The sequence below is a fragment of the Rhopalosiphum maidis genome, chromosome 1 (assembly GCF_003676215.2).
Source record: "Rhopalosiphum maidis isolate BTI-1 chromosome 1, ASM367621v3, whole genome shotgun sequence".
NCBI classification, from domain to species: domain Eukaryota; kingdom Metazoa; phylum Arthropoda; class Insecta; order Hemiptera; family Aphididae; genus Rhopalosiphum; species Rhopalosiphum maidis.
The window spans coordinates 17,609,725-17,631,404 of NC_040877.1; the positions used below are offsets into that span (position 1 = coordinate 17,609,725).

Sequence of the window (21,680 nt, forward strand, 5' to 3'; positions counted from 1 at the left end):
AATACTTCCAGTAGCAACAGCGAAAACGCAACGAATGTGTGTATGTGTAATGGCAAAAAAACACACGGTTGCGAGCATTACACTATACGTGCTCTCATCGGATAACCCTATCTGAACGGAACATCGGCAAACGTCCCCGCATAAATAAGACTTAATTAACCGGAGGGCCGGCTCTGGATCTGCGTTGTGTTTTGTTTTTTTTTTTTTTTTTTTAAATACACTGTGGCGGCGGCGCATATCGAATTTAAATAATACCCGGTTTTATTCGCACTGATAAAATGATATATACGCGCGCACGTTGTCCCTCGCTAATGAGAACTTATCCAGCATATCTCGCTCTATCTCTAGCACTCTCTCTCTCTCTCTCTCTCTCTCTCTCTCTCAGGACCGGATTGCACCCCCCGTACGACGATATAATAACATCAACGCCGACGACGACGACGACAACAATATAATATAACGTATCAACGCTATTTTCCGCCGCGGCTATAGTATATTTAATAAATTATAATATATTATACTGCAGCAAGTAAATGAAAATGTAATACATCAATAATACGCGATTATCGTGTATAGCCGTATAGGTAAACCGTAAACCGATGATATGTATGAAGTGCAACTATATAATATAAAAGTCATAGTCGCGGTTTCAGTTGTCGATGACGAATCGCGAAGGGCGAACAAAAAGATACAGCTGCGTGCCCGGTGGTACAAATATTAAAATATTGTGAACGGGAAATGAGCGCGACAAAATCCGGTCGGGTAGGATTTTAAGTATGCAAAACTATGCGAGATGAGAAATTTAAGACCATCGACGATCTCTGTGTGGCGCGCGCGTTAAAAAATTTACCGCGTCTATTTTTCACGTGATTATTATCTCCTCGAGTGACGCGCCGACCACGTGCGCCATTTATCACAGTAAAATATAAATATATCAGGTGATGCATTCAGCATAAGACAATCATTATTTCAAAAGCTACCAACGTTTTTGAAAATATCTTTTTTAACATTTTTAACGTTATAATTTTTACTTCTTTCGTTGCTAACATGCATTTTAATCCCTCATTCCAAAGCAGAATATTTAAAAGAGTAAAAAACTTAATTTATTATAAAGATGAAAAATATAATATTTTTATATCAAACTATTGTTTTAATATGTAGGAGAAATATCTTTAAAAGCGTTAGTGTTTTCTTAAATAATTAGTGTCTTGTTAAATGGATCACTACGTATATGGTTTACATGGTATAGATAGATTTATTATATCCATCGGTACGTACTAGGTATATACATGTATTATACTGTATACATGTAGTAATGACTCACTGCGAGGCACGCGAGTCTATAATTCTATATATTTTATTTTTTGAAAGGATTTTCATAATACATCGATATCATAATTAATACTATCGTACATTTTCGGGAACTATATATAGGTAGAATGACACGCGACCATGTTATTTTTTCACATAATATTCACAATTCTTTCGCTAGTTCAATGTTTCCGCGATATGATTTGTATTTCATTCGTAAACTAAATGTTAACGATGGGCTTACAATTCAAAACGATGATAATACGGATAATTATTTAGCAACGTCATATTACAATGCGTTTATATGTTCGTGAACTATACACAACAATTAAGCCACTTGGTCTGTATTATTTTATTTCATATTATTATAGGTACCACCGACTATATAGGAGATCAATTTGTCTACACGATTATGTGTTTACCCCCTACTCCAACTTCCCGTCACACTCGTATTCTTATATTATAGTGATCGATAAATCATAACCGTTTATAATATTAAGTATGAGATACCGATAAATAGGTAGGTTTAATACACAAACGTCCGTCCGGGTGGTGCTTGTGCGAACGCAATGCAAATCGAAACACTACAATATAATATATAATATGCATTATATACGCACGTATATTTATATTGAACTTTGTGCGCTCTCTAAAGTATGTACTTTATAGTTTATATGAGTTTGTTTTTTTCTTCTTATAAATAATTTGCCAGTCATATATCAATAAAAATATCAAGTATCCGTTATTATCATGCTGACTTTGAGTATACGATCGGCAATAACGGAAATTTAAATATTATGAATTATGACTATAGCAAATTATGAAAAAAAAAAAATAATAATCATAGATTTCAATCGGTTGAACAAACAACATTTTTCTTTGTGTAGATATACATATATAAGTAATAAATAATTTTAACTTTCAGTTTATAGGCGCGTGCGTAAATACTCATCTGTACCGGGAAAGACAATAACTGACAAGAGTAAATCGGAAACAAATTTCTGGATAAATATATAGACTCGATAAGGATTTATTTCGACTACTATCTGCAATTATGTATGAAAGTGTTTAACAAACATTTTTCATAAGATCATTTATATGATATAAATATGTGTATACCTTTATACTTAGGTATTAATTATTTTTTTTTTTTTTAAAGAAATCAGTCTTGTATTATACGTTTTATACACTATTACATATATATATATATATATGTGTGTGTGTGTGTGTGTGTGTGTGTGTGTGTGTGTGTGTGTGTGAGTGTGTATGTGTAAACGTTTAATTTATTGGTGAAAAGTGCACTTTAACTACATATTAAGTCATAGATATTATGTACATGGATCGCGAACTCAGTTTTCTTAACCACTAAATAAACGACTCATATAAGATATTTTGGAATATATTTTATACAATAGTCTTATCATAACAAAAAATACGTTTTGAACTAAAGAGATTAACTAGTGCTATATAATATGAACTAAACGACTTCGTGCGCGTAGTAATAAAAGTCGAAATATTCATTACCTATATCCTTTATAATAAAATAAATATATTTTTAATTATACATTGTATAATATAACTAATTAATAATTACCTAAAACATTAACATTATTATTATATAGTTATCAAATATCGTGACCTGTACAACACTTTTTATAAATGTTCTTTATTAATTATATTAACATACATTACATACTAGTAGTTGTTATCATAAGTTATACTTATTTTACGAAGTAAATTGGATTGTAATTTCGTTTAAATTCGTGCTTACTGGAATTTGCATCAATGCATTCCTCGTTTCAAACAAACGTGTTGGCACAAAAATTAGCTTTAGATATAGCATCGCTCCTAGTTTAAAATTAGCATGATTCCATGATAGTAAAAATAAAAATTTAAGAATATATTTTTTCTTTGCATTTAATTATTACTGTTTTATTTACTAGTTACTTATACCTACTGTAAAAAATAATATAGGCAATATGCATTGCATACATGAGACTTTATTATATTATGTAACAATATATACAATAACAATTGTATTTTGTGAAGAGGTAATACTTTTAATATGTTTTTATTAGCTTTGTTTGAATGTATTTAAACGTTTAACCATTAATAAAATAAATATGATGGTCGATTTTTTTTACAATTCTTGAAACTAAAGATTGTTTCTACATTTTTGGTAAAAGTGAAAGAAAATTACCTTAATATTCACTTTGATTTAATTTGTAGACGATAAAAAATTATCGTATTCTGTATCAGTTAGAAATCTACAGGAATATACGTTTAAATATAAATATATTTAATACTTAATATAGGTACGTAAAAGTATACAAATCTATACAAATGGTGGAGTATAAATAATGAATACCTACGTGGCTAAGTACGTAGAAATATCATGGCTTATTATTTCAAAATAAATGATACTCGTAATATACCAGATATAATAACGTCAATAATATTGTCAATTATTAAACCATAATTTGTTTTAAATTAAGAAACAACGGTGAAGTTGCTAAATTATATAAATAAATATAGGCAGTATAGGTGTCGAGTGTTACTTGTCATTAATCATTAAAATCGATGTATGAAATTTTAAGTCAATGATAAATCAATATGTCTATACAAAAAAAAGTCAAGGTACCAAATGATATTTTAAAAATATATTGATTATTTTAAGATATTACTGAATTGTACTAAGAACATATTCACACTATTTTACGATATTTATAGTAATAGGTGTTACTTACTTTTAAGTTAATAAAAATAATTTAATAAATGTTATATTTTAATGAAATAAAATACTTAAATAGTTATATAAAAATTATGTTATGAAATATACTTAGTGATATAATTAGGCTAGCTGATAAATAGTCATCGCTCAGAATTGTTTTTTTTTTTTTTTTTATAAAATGATGTATCATTAAATACAAATTTAACACACTCATAATAATTTATAGTGATAGGTCCACTAGATACCAATGTACAGCAGAGAGGTACCAACCCACTTGACTACCTTTTTCTAGATTGATTACATTATCATTGCCAAAAAGATTTTAATGAAATGTATAGATACGTGCATAATATTATGAAATATACACATACAATGGGTTTGATCTCCATGCAATATTCAGGTAAACAGTTTCATATAAACTAAAAAAACGAACCAGCAATTTTAACATTTATTTCTCATTAAAAAATACATTATGCGAAGTTGGTGAATTTAAGCCCATCCAGACATAAAACATAACGTGTTTATATATTTACACAAATTATAAATATTCCAAACATATCAAATCATACTTTCCTATATACACTATATATCAATAAAAAATTTAATTTTTTTAAATATTAAGCGACCTATGTGATACAATGTTTTTTATATCTATATTAAAGTATATGTGTTGAATTTATTGCATAATGTATTTAATTATTTGTTACGGGGATGACTGACAATAACACTCTTCGTCGTCATCATCTCCGTATTAAACAAGTGTTGCGTCGGTCTTCGGCCTCCGACCGATTCTCTCGTCGTGGCTTCATCTACGCGCGGCCAAGAGGGTCATAAATACACTAACCCTCGTTAAAACATTAAATAATATATGGTTATGTATACATCAGATGCATAGAGTGCGATCCCCCGCAGAGTAGGTCATACGACTCATACGCAGAGTACGCAAAGTATACCGAGAATAGTATTATTATTATTATTACTACCTATGCATATATAAAGGTACTTATAGGTTAGGTGCTGTGTTTTTTTTACATCGCATACACATACTAAGTGAAATCGAATATTAAACAAACAAAAAAAAAGTATTAGCCATGTATTTATGTTATTATATATATATATATTTATGTCATATATATATATATTTATTTATAACACTATAACACTTTATAATAGATATATACTAGTGTAATATATAGGTACCGAGCCATAAATATTAAACGATCGATCAGCTCCGAGTGAATATTATAATATTATATTAGCCTGATGTATATATTAATCGATCTACATTCAACAATATTCGTTTAATTTAAACGCATTTTTAATTTCTTTTTTTTTTAATAGACCTTTCACTTTTAGTTTCAAATAGAGAATAGTCTGACTATATAATATAATAATATTCTAACCAAAAATCGTGCGAACTTTAGTTGAAAATTACTCTCGAATCTGTCCATGTCAAAATATCAGGAAAAACTAAAATAATAATCATTTTTTCAATCATTAAAATTACACATTTTATATTTGAATGGAGTACAAAAACTGATGGACTTAATTGATGATAAATATTTTATAAAAAAAATTACTAAAAGTTTTATACATATATTTACCTTCGTTTATTTTTAAATGATAAAGTATTCTATGTTATTTGCAGATTAAACATTATTTAAACATTGCATATTTCGTATACTATTGTTTAGTTTCTAAAGTTGGGGTTTAATATTTAATGCTGACTTTTTCAAATAGTTTACCTACGACCTACCATAGCAATTTTATGCACGACCATAAAAAGAAATTATCTTTAAATATTTTTCAAGTGTACCTTTAAGACCAATTTCGGTTAGGTTCTAAATAACCAAGTCAAATTCAAGTATAGATCTTGTAGGCTACTTACGAGACAATACTAGCGTAATTAAACACTGAATAATGTCTCGTCAGTCGTCAAAAATCTCGAGTTCTTGATAGCTTTACTACAAATCAGTTACGCATAAAAAAAAAATATTCTTTAATTGGACCACATTGTATATTTTCTAATTTTAATATTTTAAGATACATATTAGGGATAAACATTTAAATTTTTAAATAAAAGTACTTAAATTAGGTGGGCTATATTTAAAAGTAGTAAATATCTAATAATATTAATAATATGTCTAAAACTAAAAATAATTGTCATAGTTATATCTACAACTTTTAAAAAAGTAACACATATAACTAACACTATTATAGAAGTCAATAAGTTTAGGTAAGTACGCCAATCTTTTTTAGAAATACTGTTTAAAATTAACTCTTAAACACCCGAATAGCGTACAAATATTAATATGAAGAAAGAGAGTGATGACGTTGTATAGTTTTATCATATATAAAAGGGATGTGAAGGGGTACGCGTTGGTTGTAAATCAGTACTCATACAATGCAAATAACACATATATACATAGGTAATAATATATTAATTTTTTAATTTAGTCGTACACCGTTTACTCGTCTTCAGCGCTTCTATGATACATAAATATATACCTAGGTACTTGAATACTGTATATATGGTACTGTGTTATACAAAACCCGCGCAGTGTGCACTGTAGGTTTTGTGATGGGCTCTTTGGATTGAAATTTATAGCCGCGCGCGACGAGGTCTCCGCAGCGGCACAGTGCCGACGCGCGATTCGCTTGCGGTATATATGTATAATATAATAATAATAATATATAATATGTACGGAATACGCGATCGCGACGGTTCCCACGATCATCTCGCGTTAGATAATGAATTTATAGCTCGCGGTAACGCACAAAGAATTTCATTATCTGCCCTAATTTTTTTTTATATTTTCCGTATTCAACCCGCCGCCGTAATGTCTTCGGCGGTCACGATCGAGAGCGAGTGCGGGTGCTAAAGAAATTGGATCGAAATAAAGTTTTAAAAAACAATAATATATATATAAATACAATATAGTCGAGTACCTTGATGGGGACTACAAAACCACTGTACACGAGGCGGCGAACTCGACGATTTAATATAATATAATTTTTCTTATTACCAATCACATTACATTTACTCACAGTATATCATACCTATATAATTTTTAGCCGTTCGGGTTTTAATGGGCAAATACCGAAGCGGCGATTTTTTTACCGACTTCTATAAATCGCAATAATAATAAAATATCGATCGGGAGAAAAACAGAAAGCGATAGGTATATGATATCAGCGAGGTATATACAGAAATTGGACGTGGCCGTCGTCGATATATATTATAAAGACTTCCATCGCGGTCTACTCGCGGGTGGCGCAAAGCCGCGGCGCCCTTTGAGTACGCCACACGCAGGCACGCACACACGTACGCCGCTAAATATATCATAATAACGAAATAATATTATTATTATTATTATTATTGTACATACATATAATAATATAAGACCGTAAATGTGACGATCTCTCGCACACGCGCCAAGTCACCGCAACGTTTAATAGGAGTGTATATTATAATATACACAAATGGATCGTAAATCTTTAGAAACAAACACACACACAAAATAATAATAATAAAAATCCTCATTGTAATATGCCGACGAACCGACCAGTAAATATTTTATATGTAATATATCCGTGCGTAAATATATACACACGCAGCTAATTGACGTCGATTGGACCACAGTCATATTTTACCAGCACATCGCTTGTATTAAAATATTATTATAATAAACTATACGTATGTAACTACACCGCCCCGGCGCGGACAACGAGACGACCCGTTCAGCCGCGATTAAGCGTGTTAACACTGTATCTACAGCATTTTATACAAATAACAAACATTATTATCATAAAATAAAATATACTACAGCAATAATATACATAAATAGATACTACCGCCGCGGACTTTAGAAGTTTGTTATTGAGCTGTATGTAATATATGCTCATCGTAAACATCCTCGGGCCTTCCACTTGTACATAAATTTACGAATAGAGGGCCGTTATATCCATCAACTAACTATAATAATTTGATCGAATAATTTTTGTAACTTTCAATAACGATGATTTCATGTTATGTAACTATTAAAAGATTTATAATACGCTGCATAGTGCTTGCATATATATTTAACTGACATTTAACCCAATGTGCAACTTTAAATGCCCTTATATCTAAAATTAGTACTTAATGAAAGCATATCAACTCTATTAAAGTATTTTTTTAATAACATTTAACGCGAAAGTAATAAAAATTTAAAAATAGTTCAATACTAATTTTAAATTTGCATTAACAATAGTTACGAACTCTATCAATTATTCAATTTATATAAATAGGTATTTTTCAAATGTTTTTTTTTAATTTTAATTTGTAATTATTATTTACTTAACAATTAAATATCTAAGTAATATTAAATTGACTCCGCATCGGATACACTTGTTTAACGCATGATGGGTACCTCGTGGCAAATAAAGAAAAACCAATGCGCACTACCTACGGAACCGAACTATTAGTCAAACATATCTTATACACAGACGAACTCAACAATCTCAACACCCCTAACATCCTAGACGCAACACTCAGACCAAACGCACATACCATCAATCAAGTATTAATATCTTAAAGAAAATTCAAATTATACAATTTAATTTAAAGAACATAACCCAACCAAACCTCATTAATTTGTAAAAAAATGTAATTGTTCGAATAAATAATGGCTACTGCTGCCGATGTTAATGTAAGTTCAATAATAATAATAATAAATATATATATATATATTATATAGGTATCACTTTTCATGAAAGGTTAAAATTATTAAGCCACGATAAATAAAAATTCAAACAATTCAACTCTCTACTCGGGCTGTGTTTATTTATGAGTATTATAAAGTATACTAAAATCTAATTTAAGTCTTAAAAATAAATAAATTAATAATAAATAATATAAAAATCAATCATTAGACTATAGTATAGTCAATGGTCATATAGCATTTAAATATGGGGCCCTGCTAAAACCGCGATTATACAATTCAGGCCATCTAGTCAACCAGGGCTTAGCGTAGTAGGTGCCCCGTGGTACAAAATAAACGCAGCTCTCCATATATTTCATCTTAACAACCTAAAATTACAAACGGTAAACAAGCTTAAAAGTTAGTAAAAAGCCTTTTACTGAAACCTTTTTACGTTCTGCTGTAGAGTAAGCATCGAGTGTACCTTGACATTGAATAGGTAGGCACTGTAATGGATATATTAAATTCGAATTCAATGATGAATCATTGTATAAAATTATCAAAAAATTATCAATAATTTTAACACTTTAGCAGTTGTTCATATTTTTTTTTTTTTTTTTTTAATAGAGAATTTTCAATTTTGATTTCCTAAGAGTACCAACTAGACAAATTTGCAACTAGAAACCTATCGCTCAGAGTTGATAATCACAAGATTTTTTTCTACTAGAAAAAGAGTTTTTAGACCCACAAAGTAGATAAATAAAAACATACATCAATGTATAATCAGTACATTCATCGCTCCAATAAGAATCTAAAAGACTAAAATATAAAATCTGAGGTTCTGTGCTTAATGGTCTTCTCTTCATGTAATTTATTTTATTGTTCTTAACCCTCTCTCATTTGTGTTACTTATTGTTTATTTGTATATAACAGATAGTACTAGCTATATATTTTAATAAGAAAAAAAGTATGATTTTATATCATTAGAATACTTTTTAAAAATTTTGATTTTATAATAATATGGAATGATGAACAAATTATTCAATTACGAATATATAAAAATAAAATAATAATGACAATATTATTTATTTATTTAATTTAATTTTCGTATAGAGAACAACACTGTAAGAGTCACTATATTCATTTTTCATATATTATATGAGCACCCGTTTTCGCATCAAACATATGCATAATACAACATTTATACAAATACTAAAATGAATAAATTGCAATTTAACGTATGACATAAAATTTTTCCGTTTAAAAAGAAAATAAATAAAAACAGCGTCGTCGATTGTTCCAAGTACTGCATATAAATTTAACGAATTGCCAACAGAGTGAATATCGTACGATAAACGACGTGTAACGAAATCCTTTGACAATATATGTTATATTAGTTTGATACACGTACAGTGTACACACACATATATTTTATGTGTTACAGTGTGTGTGTGTAAGAAATACACACGCACTATGTTTAAGAATACCGAGATGACTTATTATATTACTTTATTGCATTACACATAATATGTAGGTATTATAATAATAATAATATGTACGCGAACGGCTCATGATAATAATATTATACATATATACACATAAATGTCTTGTCCTTGGATACTATATATATATGTGTCATATTATATTATCGTATTCGTATTTATGTGGTTTTAAAAATATTTGATTTTTATAAAAATATTGTTTATTTGCATCTCGATCGCGAGATTATTATATTGAGTATAATATTATATTATACAAGTAGACTTCTCCGCATGCCACATTGTTATTAATTACTGGTATTAATGGTCATATAGACATGTATCTCGTGTACATATTAATATACATATATATTATTATTCTCATACCTTTTAATCAAAGTAACAGTACCATTAAAACCAAAGGACAAACAGTTATAAAATGTTTAATAAAATAACACATCGTCAGTGATTAAAGATTCAAAGTGTCGATAAAATCTTAGAACTGCATAAACGTTAATATATTTCACAACATATAAATATAAAATAGTGTACTTAATATTATAATACATAATGCGTTGATCGCGATATGATCCACACGTATTGCGAAATCGACTATTGAAATCCCATTTTAATTCGCACGAGCACGTGCACCGTGCACGCTGTACTCGTAATAATATTAATGTGAATATGTTTCTTCGTTTATAATAATTGGAATAGAAATACAACAAAATTGTATTACGGTTTTAATTCGGCTATCGTCACAGCCGTCGCGGAATACGCATATATCTTGTATCATATTATTTATGATGTACAACTGTTATAGTATACGTATGTATATTATGCTTAATGTATGTGCTAAAATTTCACACGATCGTCTCAGTAGATAATGGCCGAACTCTACAAATTATTTTACTTCACACCGCTTTTAATTAACATGATCTTAAAGAAATTATTGATCAAGAGGAGTCAATCATGAACTTGAACGAAGAGAAAAACTTATCTTTCTCCTCTAGTTGCGATTTCTATGACTCGTAAATTATAAAACTAAAGTTTACTATTTAATGAAATCGTCTCGTTTCGTCACGAACCAAATTAAAACTGATCCAATTTTTTTAATTATTTTACTATTGGAATATTCAAGTCATCATTTGAATAAATGTATGATTAAAAAGTAAAAGGGAAGTTTGTCGCTTTGTGAATCACCTTTTATATACACTTAACGCTTATCTAATTACTTAAAAGTTACAAGTACATATAGGTTATATTATGAATAATATATGACAAACGTTATAGATCGTATATTATAAATGTTAAACATTTTTGCTATATTACTATACACAAATACAGATTTACAACTGAATATGAAATGTTATAAAAATATAATTTACAAAAAAAAAAAATTGAAAGAAGATTCACAATTTGCGGCGAACATCGCGCCTTTTATAACGTTAAACCAGTTAGTACATATAACTGCACAGACCACAGCAGTTTATACGCTTGCATTTCTGCATTTATATAGGCTCCAATAAATAAATATATATATACATACCAATGTATGTAACATTATAATGTATATGCATATTATCGTTTAACCAGTTTGACGGAAATACTTATTATAAACCATATCGCACAATTTGACGTATTAATTTTTTTATTATTATTATTCGACATCAGATATTATTTATATTTCTCAGCAACTATTAAAATATTATATATACAAGGTAAATTCACCACCGACGCGCCAAACGTTTTATTGGTAATGATCGCTCCAGGTAATTTAATTTATATTACATTATATCATATATAATGTACATAATACATTTATATTATATAGTAAGAGTGTTAAAAGTCGGTCAAGTAGTTGCGCGACTTGATTTTGAATTTTAACATTTATGTATTAAATCATTCAGTCATAATATGCATACATACCTATATCATATATAGATATTGTGATAAAAATATTTACTATTTTTTGTTTAAAATCTACAAAAAATACATTAATTTTATGTTTCTTAAAAAATAATTATGTGGATATATATATTATACTAATCTTTTATATTCCTTTGCGACTTATATGTATAAAGGTGCATTTTACTCATATAAAATCTATTCGTGTATTCCTAATAATTAATAATACAAATTAAGTAATTACATAATATTATTATATATTGATATTTATATCAATCACTCTGTATCCAGATTTAAAGCACATCAATATTGTTAATACAATCATTAAATCTAAAAACAATCTTACACTTTGACGTATATAGTAAATAGATGATTTTTTAATAGAAGACAATGGTGAGGAAATAAAAAAACCTGATGACTAATAATTTATTATAAATTACTCATCAAGCTTTAAGAATAGTTTATCTTTAGTTTTTTCCTTGGTTATTTTCGATCAAATTATTGTACCATTTGTACCTAACGCTCAATTATATTCTTTAAAACTATTTAAACTATTACATTTTAATATAATATTATTTAATAATCAAACTATATCTATATAGTATTGTAATATTCTCAAAGTTTAAATGTTGATGTATTTTCCATAATTTTTTTCGTGTATAATTTTATAAGGCAAGAAACACAGAATAACTTAAGTACTTGAAATATTATTATACAACAAAATGCATGTGAGTAAAAGTATCTTGTATAATAACTTATGTACCTATAGAAATTATTCATTAGTACACTATATAATTTCAAATAGTCTTTAATCAACCTCAAGGTTTTTGTTTCAAACTGATTTTCATCCCAATATCTGTAATCAAAACCAATCGAGGACAAAAGTAAAAGAAAAAATGTTAAACATTGTCCATAAAATACGTATACCGATGGCAATACTTACTCATCATAATATATTTGTATTGTTTATTGTTTATAATGATTATACTGATTATATAAAGATAATTTTAAAATAACGGCCAAATATTCATTAAATTCGTAATTATGAAATTCTTTTAAAATTCAAAAATTGTAAGTAATTGACATTATGAAGTGTATATACGAGTACGCGCTACGACTACAAAATATATAGGTATATTATGTTACCTATTATTGAATAATTTATCACACCAAATTCATACAAATTACATATAATATATATAATTATAAAAATATAATTCCATAAGTATCGCATGATTTTATATTTTTTCATAAATTCACGTCGCATAATATCAGTATCCCCCATTCTTATTTGATTCAAATGAGCAATTATTTGTTTTTATTAAAAAAAATCATAACCAGAACTTATTCGCGGATGAGCCAAATTTGTTTACCTACCGCGGTTCTATGGACGATCTTAACCTACATTAATTGGTTTGATCTCATGTGCGGGGCGTGGATTCTCCCGGACGATTTCGATTAGAGAAAGATTCACGATATAGTTTTGCTGTGTATATATATAAGTATATTATACTACATACATTCACACGGATAAGACTATACGCGTACAGAAATATTTTGTTTTTATTCCTCATTCTTATTATTATTTTTCTAACAAAACCTTTTCTCAAGCCCCTTTCGACCCGTCAATACCCGCGCACACACCACATCATCACCAAACTCGTCCGCGAGCCGCGGTGGAGACAAATTACAAGTATTATGTAATTTGGTATTATCAATTTCTCGAAAACTATGTCGGTACCGCCCCTTGAATAATAATGTCTCTGAACGTTTAAGAACACAATTACACGTTACGGTTTCGCAACATCGAGATGTTCGTGTATAATGATCATTTCGTACGAAATCGGAATAAGTTTCCCACGCGTCGATTTGCATCGGAAGGGAAACCGAAACGCATCTCTGTTGGTCGTATATATATACATATACATACGGCCGATGTACATATTATATTATATATATCTAAATGCATTCACACAATATATGCTTATATACGCACCTATGTATATATGTATATATTATACACATTTCTATTCGAATGATATTCAAGCCTCGAGCCCATTTCGGACATTCTTTTGGTTGCCCCATAAAACCGTTTAAGATAATAACAAGATTGAACGCGCATCAATAGTTATATGTAAGTACCTACCTACCTAGGTATATGCCGTGCATCACGGTAACAACGTTTAATTACTGACATTATGCGGTAGGTTTTTTTTTATTTACCTCGCCTATCATAGGCACCAAAAAGATAGTTTTAAATGTGAGCGGCACTCAACTTCACGAAAATCCACTCCGAGATATTTCTTTTGGTTTAGACCTTTTGCAAACGAGTAAAACACGAAAATTTTTTTTTTTAATTAAATATTACATTTTACTTTTATTGGTATCATGTAGAGATATGCTACACATAAATTACGTATCTTATCGTGATATCGAAGATCAGATATTTTTCCAGTAAATTATTCACTATAATATACCTATTGGCTTTAAACATATTTTATTTTATTTAGGTACAATGTACATACTATTATATTTAAGACTTAAATACGTATACCTATATAATATAGTTGAATATAATAACTAATAGATATTTTAACGAGCTTTATACATAATTCACATATAAGCTAGGTATGTATTATATTATATATATGTGCTATTTTCACGGTGACCAACATATCATATTACTTCAACATGGCATGATAAAATATAAAATATACTATTATATCTGCAGCTGCATAACGAAGTTTTTTTAACAAAAGCTTTGTATGTACCTACAAATACGGATTTTGCATTCTTGAATAACTACAACTGGAAAATTAACGAAATGACTTAAACACGTTTAACATAGTTGATACCTAATAGGAACCACCGCAACAATAATACACCTAGGTATAGAAAATAATTTCAAATGAATTTATAAGTTTCTAAAGTTTTTAAAATGTATATAAAGGGAATTTCCAATGTAAGATTTTCTGTGAATCCTTGAGTTATTTAACTGGGCGAATGTAAGTTCCTACACGAGACCTAGCACGTAAAAAAAATACAAATATTGGATAGAATTAGGTATACGTATGTAAATTACTACACTACATATATTATTATATAGGTACAATTGTATAATTATACAATAATTGTAAGAATACTATATGTAACATAATATTATAATTTATCAATCTGATAATAGTGTCATACATTTTAATAAGATAAAAAATGAATAAAAAATAAAACTATATTTTTTGTGGTTTATTCTGGAAACTTATGAATGTTTAATATAATCGTATTAGCCAATTTTTTCTGCTGATTAGGTACTTTACAATTTTTAAATTTACAATTTTTTTTTTTTTTTTTGGCATATTTTTGACTGATTTTTGATATTGTGACTAGGGTATCTTATGTATCTTTACTTGAAATAGTTTGAAAATTACAATAATTACCAGTATCGTAGTTAAGGGGAGAGCTGAGGGGGTTGCAGCCCCCTCCAAAATATCAAGAAAATTTAAAAATTATTTTAATTTTTAATGGTCTATAAATCACAACAAAAATCTTAAATTTTATTTTACAAACATAGATCAGCCCCCCTCCCCCCACTCGAATTAAAATCCTGGCTACGCTACTAATAACTACTATTGAAATATTATATTAAAATATATGCAAATGAAGTGTACATGATATTTTTAATATTTTATGGCAGTATCGTAATTTCATGATAAGTTATCCAATTCATGAAATGGAAACCGTTTTCTCCACTTAGTAATATAATTAAAAATATCATAAAGTAGATAACTTTTCACAAAATGGATATTAAAATTTCATATGGTGTAATTTTTTTATTCAAATATCCATCCACTTGGTGAAACAAAATATAATACTATACTGTCATTGTAATAATTGTAATAATACATAAACCATAAATGACAATATTTATATTATTATATTATTATAATTATAATATAATATAATATAGTATATACATACTATTGCATGTCGAGCGTGTTCCTACAGTAAGACGACAAAGACAGATGAGACGCTACAACATCCAAATAATAATATATAATACACTAAAAATTATAATTTAGAGCAATAGAGGTATTACATACATTATATAATTATACAAAGTAACAGTGTTATAATAAATACTGAATAGATATACTTTGAAAACACTAGAAATATGGTCGAGGGGGTAAGAAATTCGTATCTGTGAGACCGAGTAAACACGTATATAGTTATTACTTCCACGTACTGGTTAAAAACAGTAGCTTTATCGTGTTATTAATAATCATTTTATCTCTATTTTAACATCAATTCTCAAAGACCACAACGGCCAGGTGTATGCAGCAATGACGTTTATAATATGTTATTATATTATTGGTTCACGGACCATTTTTTATACGAAAATACATATTATACAAAACTGAACAGTATTATATACCTACCCGCGCGTACCTATACATTAAATAATATATAAATATATATACCAACATGCATCGTTTATTATATATAATAAAGCACTTTTCGAGATATGTATACAATTATATAATATATAACTGTGTGTGTATGTAATTATACACCGTGACTCGCCGAAACAACGTTGAAAATAAAACATGTACACAAAGGAATTATCGATAGAGTAGACGAAATTAACGCATAAAATGTACCATATATAATATGCATACTAAGCAGATCTAAGCCACTAAAGTCTCATATAATATTATATACCTGCATTTATATTACACTTATAAATGTAGCTGGTAAGCTGGCACGGGTTGTGTTGCAAGTCCATTGCAACAGTGCTCAAACGAAAACAAGTCGTCTTTGGTTGAATAGACATCAACTTTTAGACATCTACCAACTACCTATATAGGTATACTGTAGCAGTATATTATCTCGCATTATCCGCGCGTAAGGTAACTGACGTGAGTCGTCGATATTATATTATGTAGATTATTATATATATATTTATTTATATAAACATTTTATGTCGACAAGGTATATATAGATAATAGATATATCATAGAAATATTGATAGTGATAATAAAAAACAACACATCAATGATGCTGTCTTGTACACGGTTAACACATTTTAATTTTGTAATCAACTTGTTAGTATCTTTTTCCTTGTCGATTCAATTCCCCTCACCAAAATATTTTCCAGGATTTCAGTATTGTGATATATGAATATAACTGTGGTTTAAGAGGACGCTATACCCACATGTGTTGTCTCTGTCTTATACACGCGTAACATAGTTAAAAACTATTTTGCGCGGGACAACTTTACTCCCTCAATATTTACATCAAAATTACCAAAATTTTAAATCGCATTGAGAAGAACTTTACCTGTGTTGTAGCGTTTTAATTTTTTTGATAGTGGTAACCAATAATGTTTAATAATGAAATGAAAAAAACCTAAAGTTCTCAAACCGATAACTTTAATTGCATTCATGTTATCAAAAAAATTAAAACGCTACGTCACAGGTTAAGTTCTTCCCAATAGGATTTATAATTTTGGTTGTTTTGATTAAAATATCGAGGGAGTAAAGTTGTCCCGCGCAAAACAGTTTTTAACTATGTTACGCGTGTATAAGACAGAGACAACACATGCGGGTATATAGCGTCCTCTTAATCATTACATGGAAAAATATCAATAATTGCTTAAATTTAATGAATAATAAGCATATAATATATTGAGTCAATCTATAGATAAATAATAAAATAAATGTAAAAAATGCAAAAATGTTATCATCAGCCAAATGAAATAGGAATCAAACCATGAAAATGTATTTACCTGTTAATTAAAAACCAATTAATTGCACATATATAGAATGGATTGAAGTAACTTTTTAAAACGTACTGATGAGATAATATGTAAAATGAGGTATTATGTAGCTTTTAATCTAATTTTTCAGCAGCAATTACCCCTCTTACTACAGTTGGCTTCAAATGGTTTAACTTTCAGAGACCTTATTTAATCAACACAAGTCTTTATAAGTTAACCACGCCAATCTAGACGTTCAAGTGGTTTAGCTATTTTCTAAAATAAAATGGTTTATTTTATTGATTATCGTAGCAACGAATTAAAATAAACAGTTTACCATAATATATTTATCATTATATCATAAAATTATGACATTTATAAAAATTTTAGAAAAAAAATATCATTTAAATTTCAAACGTATATGATTGAGTGGTTACCACTGGTAATAATAGCCGTTATACTGCAGATGTACAATATATAGGCTGATATATAGCTATTGATGTGTCATTACATCACGACTATGATGTATATGTCCTAATCCTATTATATGACACGTGTGGTATGGAATGTGGACATAAAGTTAAAGTTACGGTACCTGCCTACATATTTTATCATTTTATCGAATATATTAACATATAATATATTATACATTGTATGTTAGTGTGTCTCTAACATAAGCTACGGTTAAAAGAGATATATAGATAATCATAATATTGTAATTATTAAATTATATACTATAAAATATATATATATATGGCCTGAAATTTGATATATGTTTGAGTATAAATTTAATACTTAATATTTTAAGGATAGGTGGCTAAATTAACTACACAGAGATGTATACTAGATGATTACAACTTATTAGTTATTAGTAACAATAATTGTTGTCAAATATATTATACATACAAAATACACTGCGTTTACAATCTCGGATTAAAAATCCATTAGGTCCCAGAACACCAGACACTTAGTGTGCCCCTTTAAACTCTCTATCTTCAACCCTTTTTCAATTAATTTTGAATTACCCACAAATATGTAAAAATATTTAAGCTTATATATTTTTTATATTTTATACAGGTATAATAACAACTTTGTTGAGATCTTGTATCACATTTTCAAGAATTTTGATCTGTCAAATAATTTTTTATCAATATTTGTGGAAAACATTTTCAAAATTTCATTATACTTATAAATAGATTAAGAGATAAAAAAAAATATGAATCAAAAAATGAAAGTTATAATATAAAATTATAAATAAATGGTGAAAATTTCAAGTATTTACTGTTTTTTTTTTTTTTTAATAACAAAATATCAAAAATTGTTATGTAACAGGTGAATATTCAATGTAGTAAAAATTTGAATTTTAAATCCTCATAAAAATTATTTTGACTTTTCAGTAGACATTTTTTTATATAGGTATATGTTGAAAAACTAATAAATAACCTTTCAAGTATCTACTAAGAAGACTCGAGGCTCGTTAAAGGTACTAACTAGATCTAATTTGCAATGAAAACCACCGTTTTGGAAAATTAAATCACTTTATAAACTAGGTACTTATTGTGTTTGTAAAATTTTTTCTATTAAGTCATAAGTAATTCATTATTCAAAAATCTGAAGTCCATAAATATATCAATAAAAAACAATAAAATGTTAGTGAATAACTTAAGAATTTACAAAACGAAAAATTGTTAATTAATAATATCATTAATTAGAATAGATTAAAAAATATCTAATTCATATTTAGTGTATTTTAAATATATTTTGTACTTCAATTTAATATATTATAAAATACTTGTTAGGTATACATATATAAATATATTGTATATTACAAAGTGCCAAATTAAAAATGTTAAATCATGAATAATTCAAAATATGTATTTATGTATTTATACATAATTTTATTTACAAAATTGAGCTTCTTGTCAAACACTTGAACAATTATTATTAAACTTCTAAGATTATGTTATTATTAATGGAAATATTAAATTATTTTGTCATTGATATTACAATATACAACAACATTTAAACAGTTAAAATTGCTAATATGTACTATCATATTATAATAATAGTATTTGTGTTAATTTTCTTAACATATAACACATAATTAGTTTTCAATTCATAATAAACATATCCTAGTACTAAGTTGTATTTCTACTTGTTACTGAAATAAATTCAATTTCAACAGAATTGTAATTGTATTTCATAGAAAACCTTGTTGGCCAATATAGGGCCACTAATTTATTGGTAACTTCTAATTTAATATGATTATTATGGTTTAAAATTAAATAATTAGTATTAAGAGCTGCTGATTATTATAATACCACATTTAAAAATGTATTACAATTACACAATATTATAATGATTGAGAGACACATAATTATAATTTTTATTTAACCTTCTAGATTTTTTTTTAGTTTGTTTGTAAAACATAAAAAGAGAAAAAATCAAATGGTTCTAAATATCTAGTCTTAGTCTAGGCTTACCACGAGTTATTACTAAGATAGTATGATATTATATTGGTTATATTGGGTATATTATAGAGCACAGATTTCTATGCAATTGCATATTTTTTTCTTTTCAAATTTTTGGGTTTTTGTCAGTAATCTTTACGAATTATAATAATTGCGGCCAAAATTTTTTTTTGTATATTTCTGCATATTTAATAATTATTGCATATTTTTGAATATTTTTACGAAATTAAAAATGTATTTTATTGAATTAAAATAAAATTTAAAAACAAAGATATAAAATAAAATTGTATTGAGTAGAAAAAATAAAAAAGTTCTAGATATAATTTGAAGATGGTGATATTGTCAATGAGTTGACATTTTATGTATACTCATTTGCAATTTTTAGTGATAACAGTAAAAAAAATACTTATATAGAAACTTAAAATATGACATTACCTGAAAGCATTTCAATAATTGATGAAATAAAAAAAAAAAATTTAAGCTATTACTATTGTCTATTATTATTTAACTATATATAGTTGCTTCAAATATGTCCAAACCACTTGGGCTGACGTCAATGATCTTATTCATCTATATTTAAATATACGTTGATAGAAAACGTTGCCGCTTTACTGAAGAAAAATCAGAAATGTATATGTTTATTTATTTTAATAATAAATAAAATAATATAAAAAAAATATAAATTTTTAAAATTTATAATACTTCTTTTACAATATTTAAATATAAGTACCATTACTTATATTCCTATTAATATTGTAAAAATTTGTCATATAAATAATTAACATTTTCTTGCATATTTTTCGCGTATTAACATATTTTTATGATTTTGACTGCATATTATATGGCATATTTTGATACATTTTAGTGCATAAAAATCTGAGCTCTAATAATAACCAACACTTAATTAATATTAATTCTATAATTACCTGATGGTTTTAAAGCTTTAATAGCAAACGGGACAACTAGATGTGGATGAGGCAAATCTAAGAATACAGCATCAGCTTTACCAGTAACATCATCACTAAATCCATTTTGACAAACATCTCTATGAATACAACATCATTATATAATTAAAATCAGTTAACCAAATCTTTAACATTAATGTATTATTGATGTAACACCAACACTACACTCAACACCAATTCAAATTACCTGCACTGACTGGTGACATTCTCAGATAAACCATGAGATTTAAACTCTTTTTGAGCCTGATCTGCCCTTTGTTCATGAAAATCGTAAGTATAAATGTGTCCAGTTGGTTTTACTCTAAAGGCCATGGCATGAGTCAACGATCCACTTCCAGTACCTAAAATTGATATATCACATCAAACATAGACTCATGACACA

At 27.6% G+C, this 21,680-nt stretch overlaps 1 protein-coding gene across 2 annotated transcripts in view; it reads right to left on the reverse strand.

The window, feature by feature from the left end:
• Positions 1-21,680, reverse strand: part of LOC113549610 (tRNA (adenine(58)-N(1))-methyltransferase catalytic subunit TRMT61A) — a 36,295-nt gene that overhangs the window by 13,869 nt on the left and 746 nt on the right. For both annotated transcript variants that reach the window (XM_026950999.1, XM_026951006.1), the window contains exons 3-4: positions 21,486-21,639; positions 21,260-21,378 (exon numbers count right to left, since the gene is read on the reverse strand). In XM_026950999.1, coding sequence (XP_026806800.1) covers positions 21,260-21,378; positions 21,486-21,639 — 273 coding nt within the window. The remainder of the gene's footprint in view (positions 1-21,259; positions 21,379-21,485; positions 21,640-21,680) is intronic.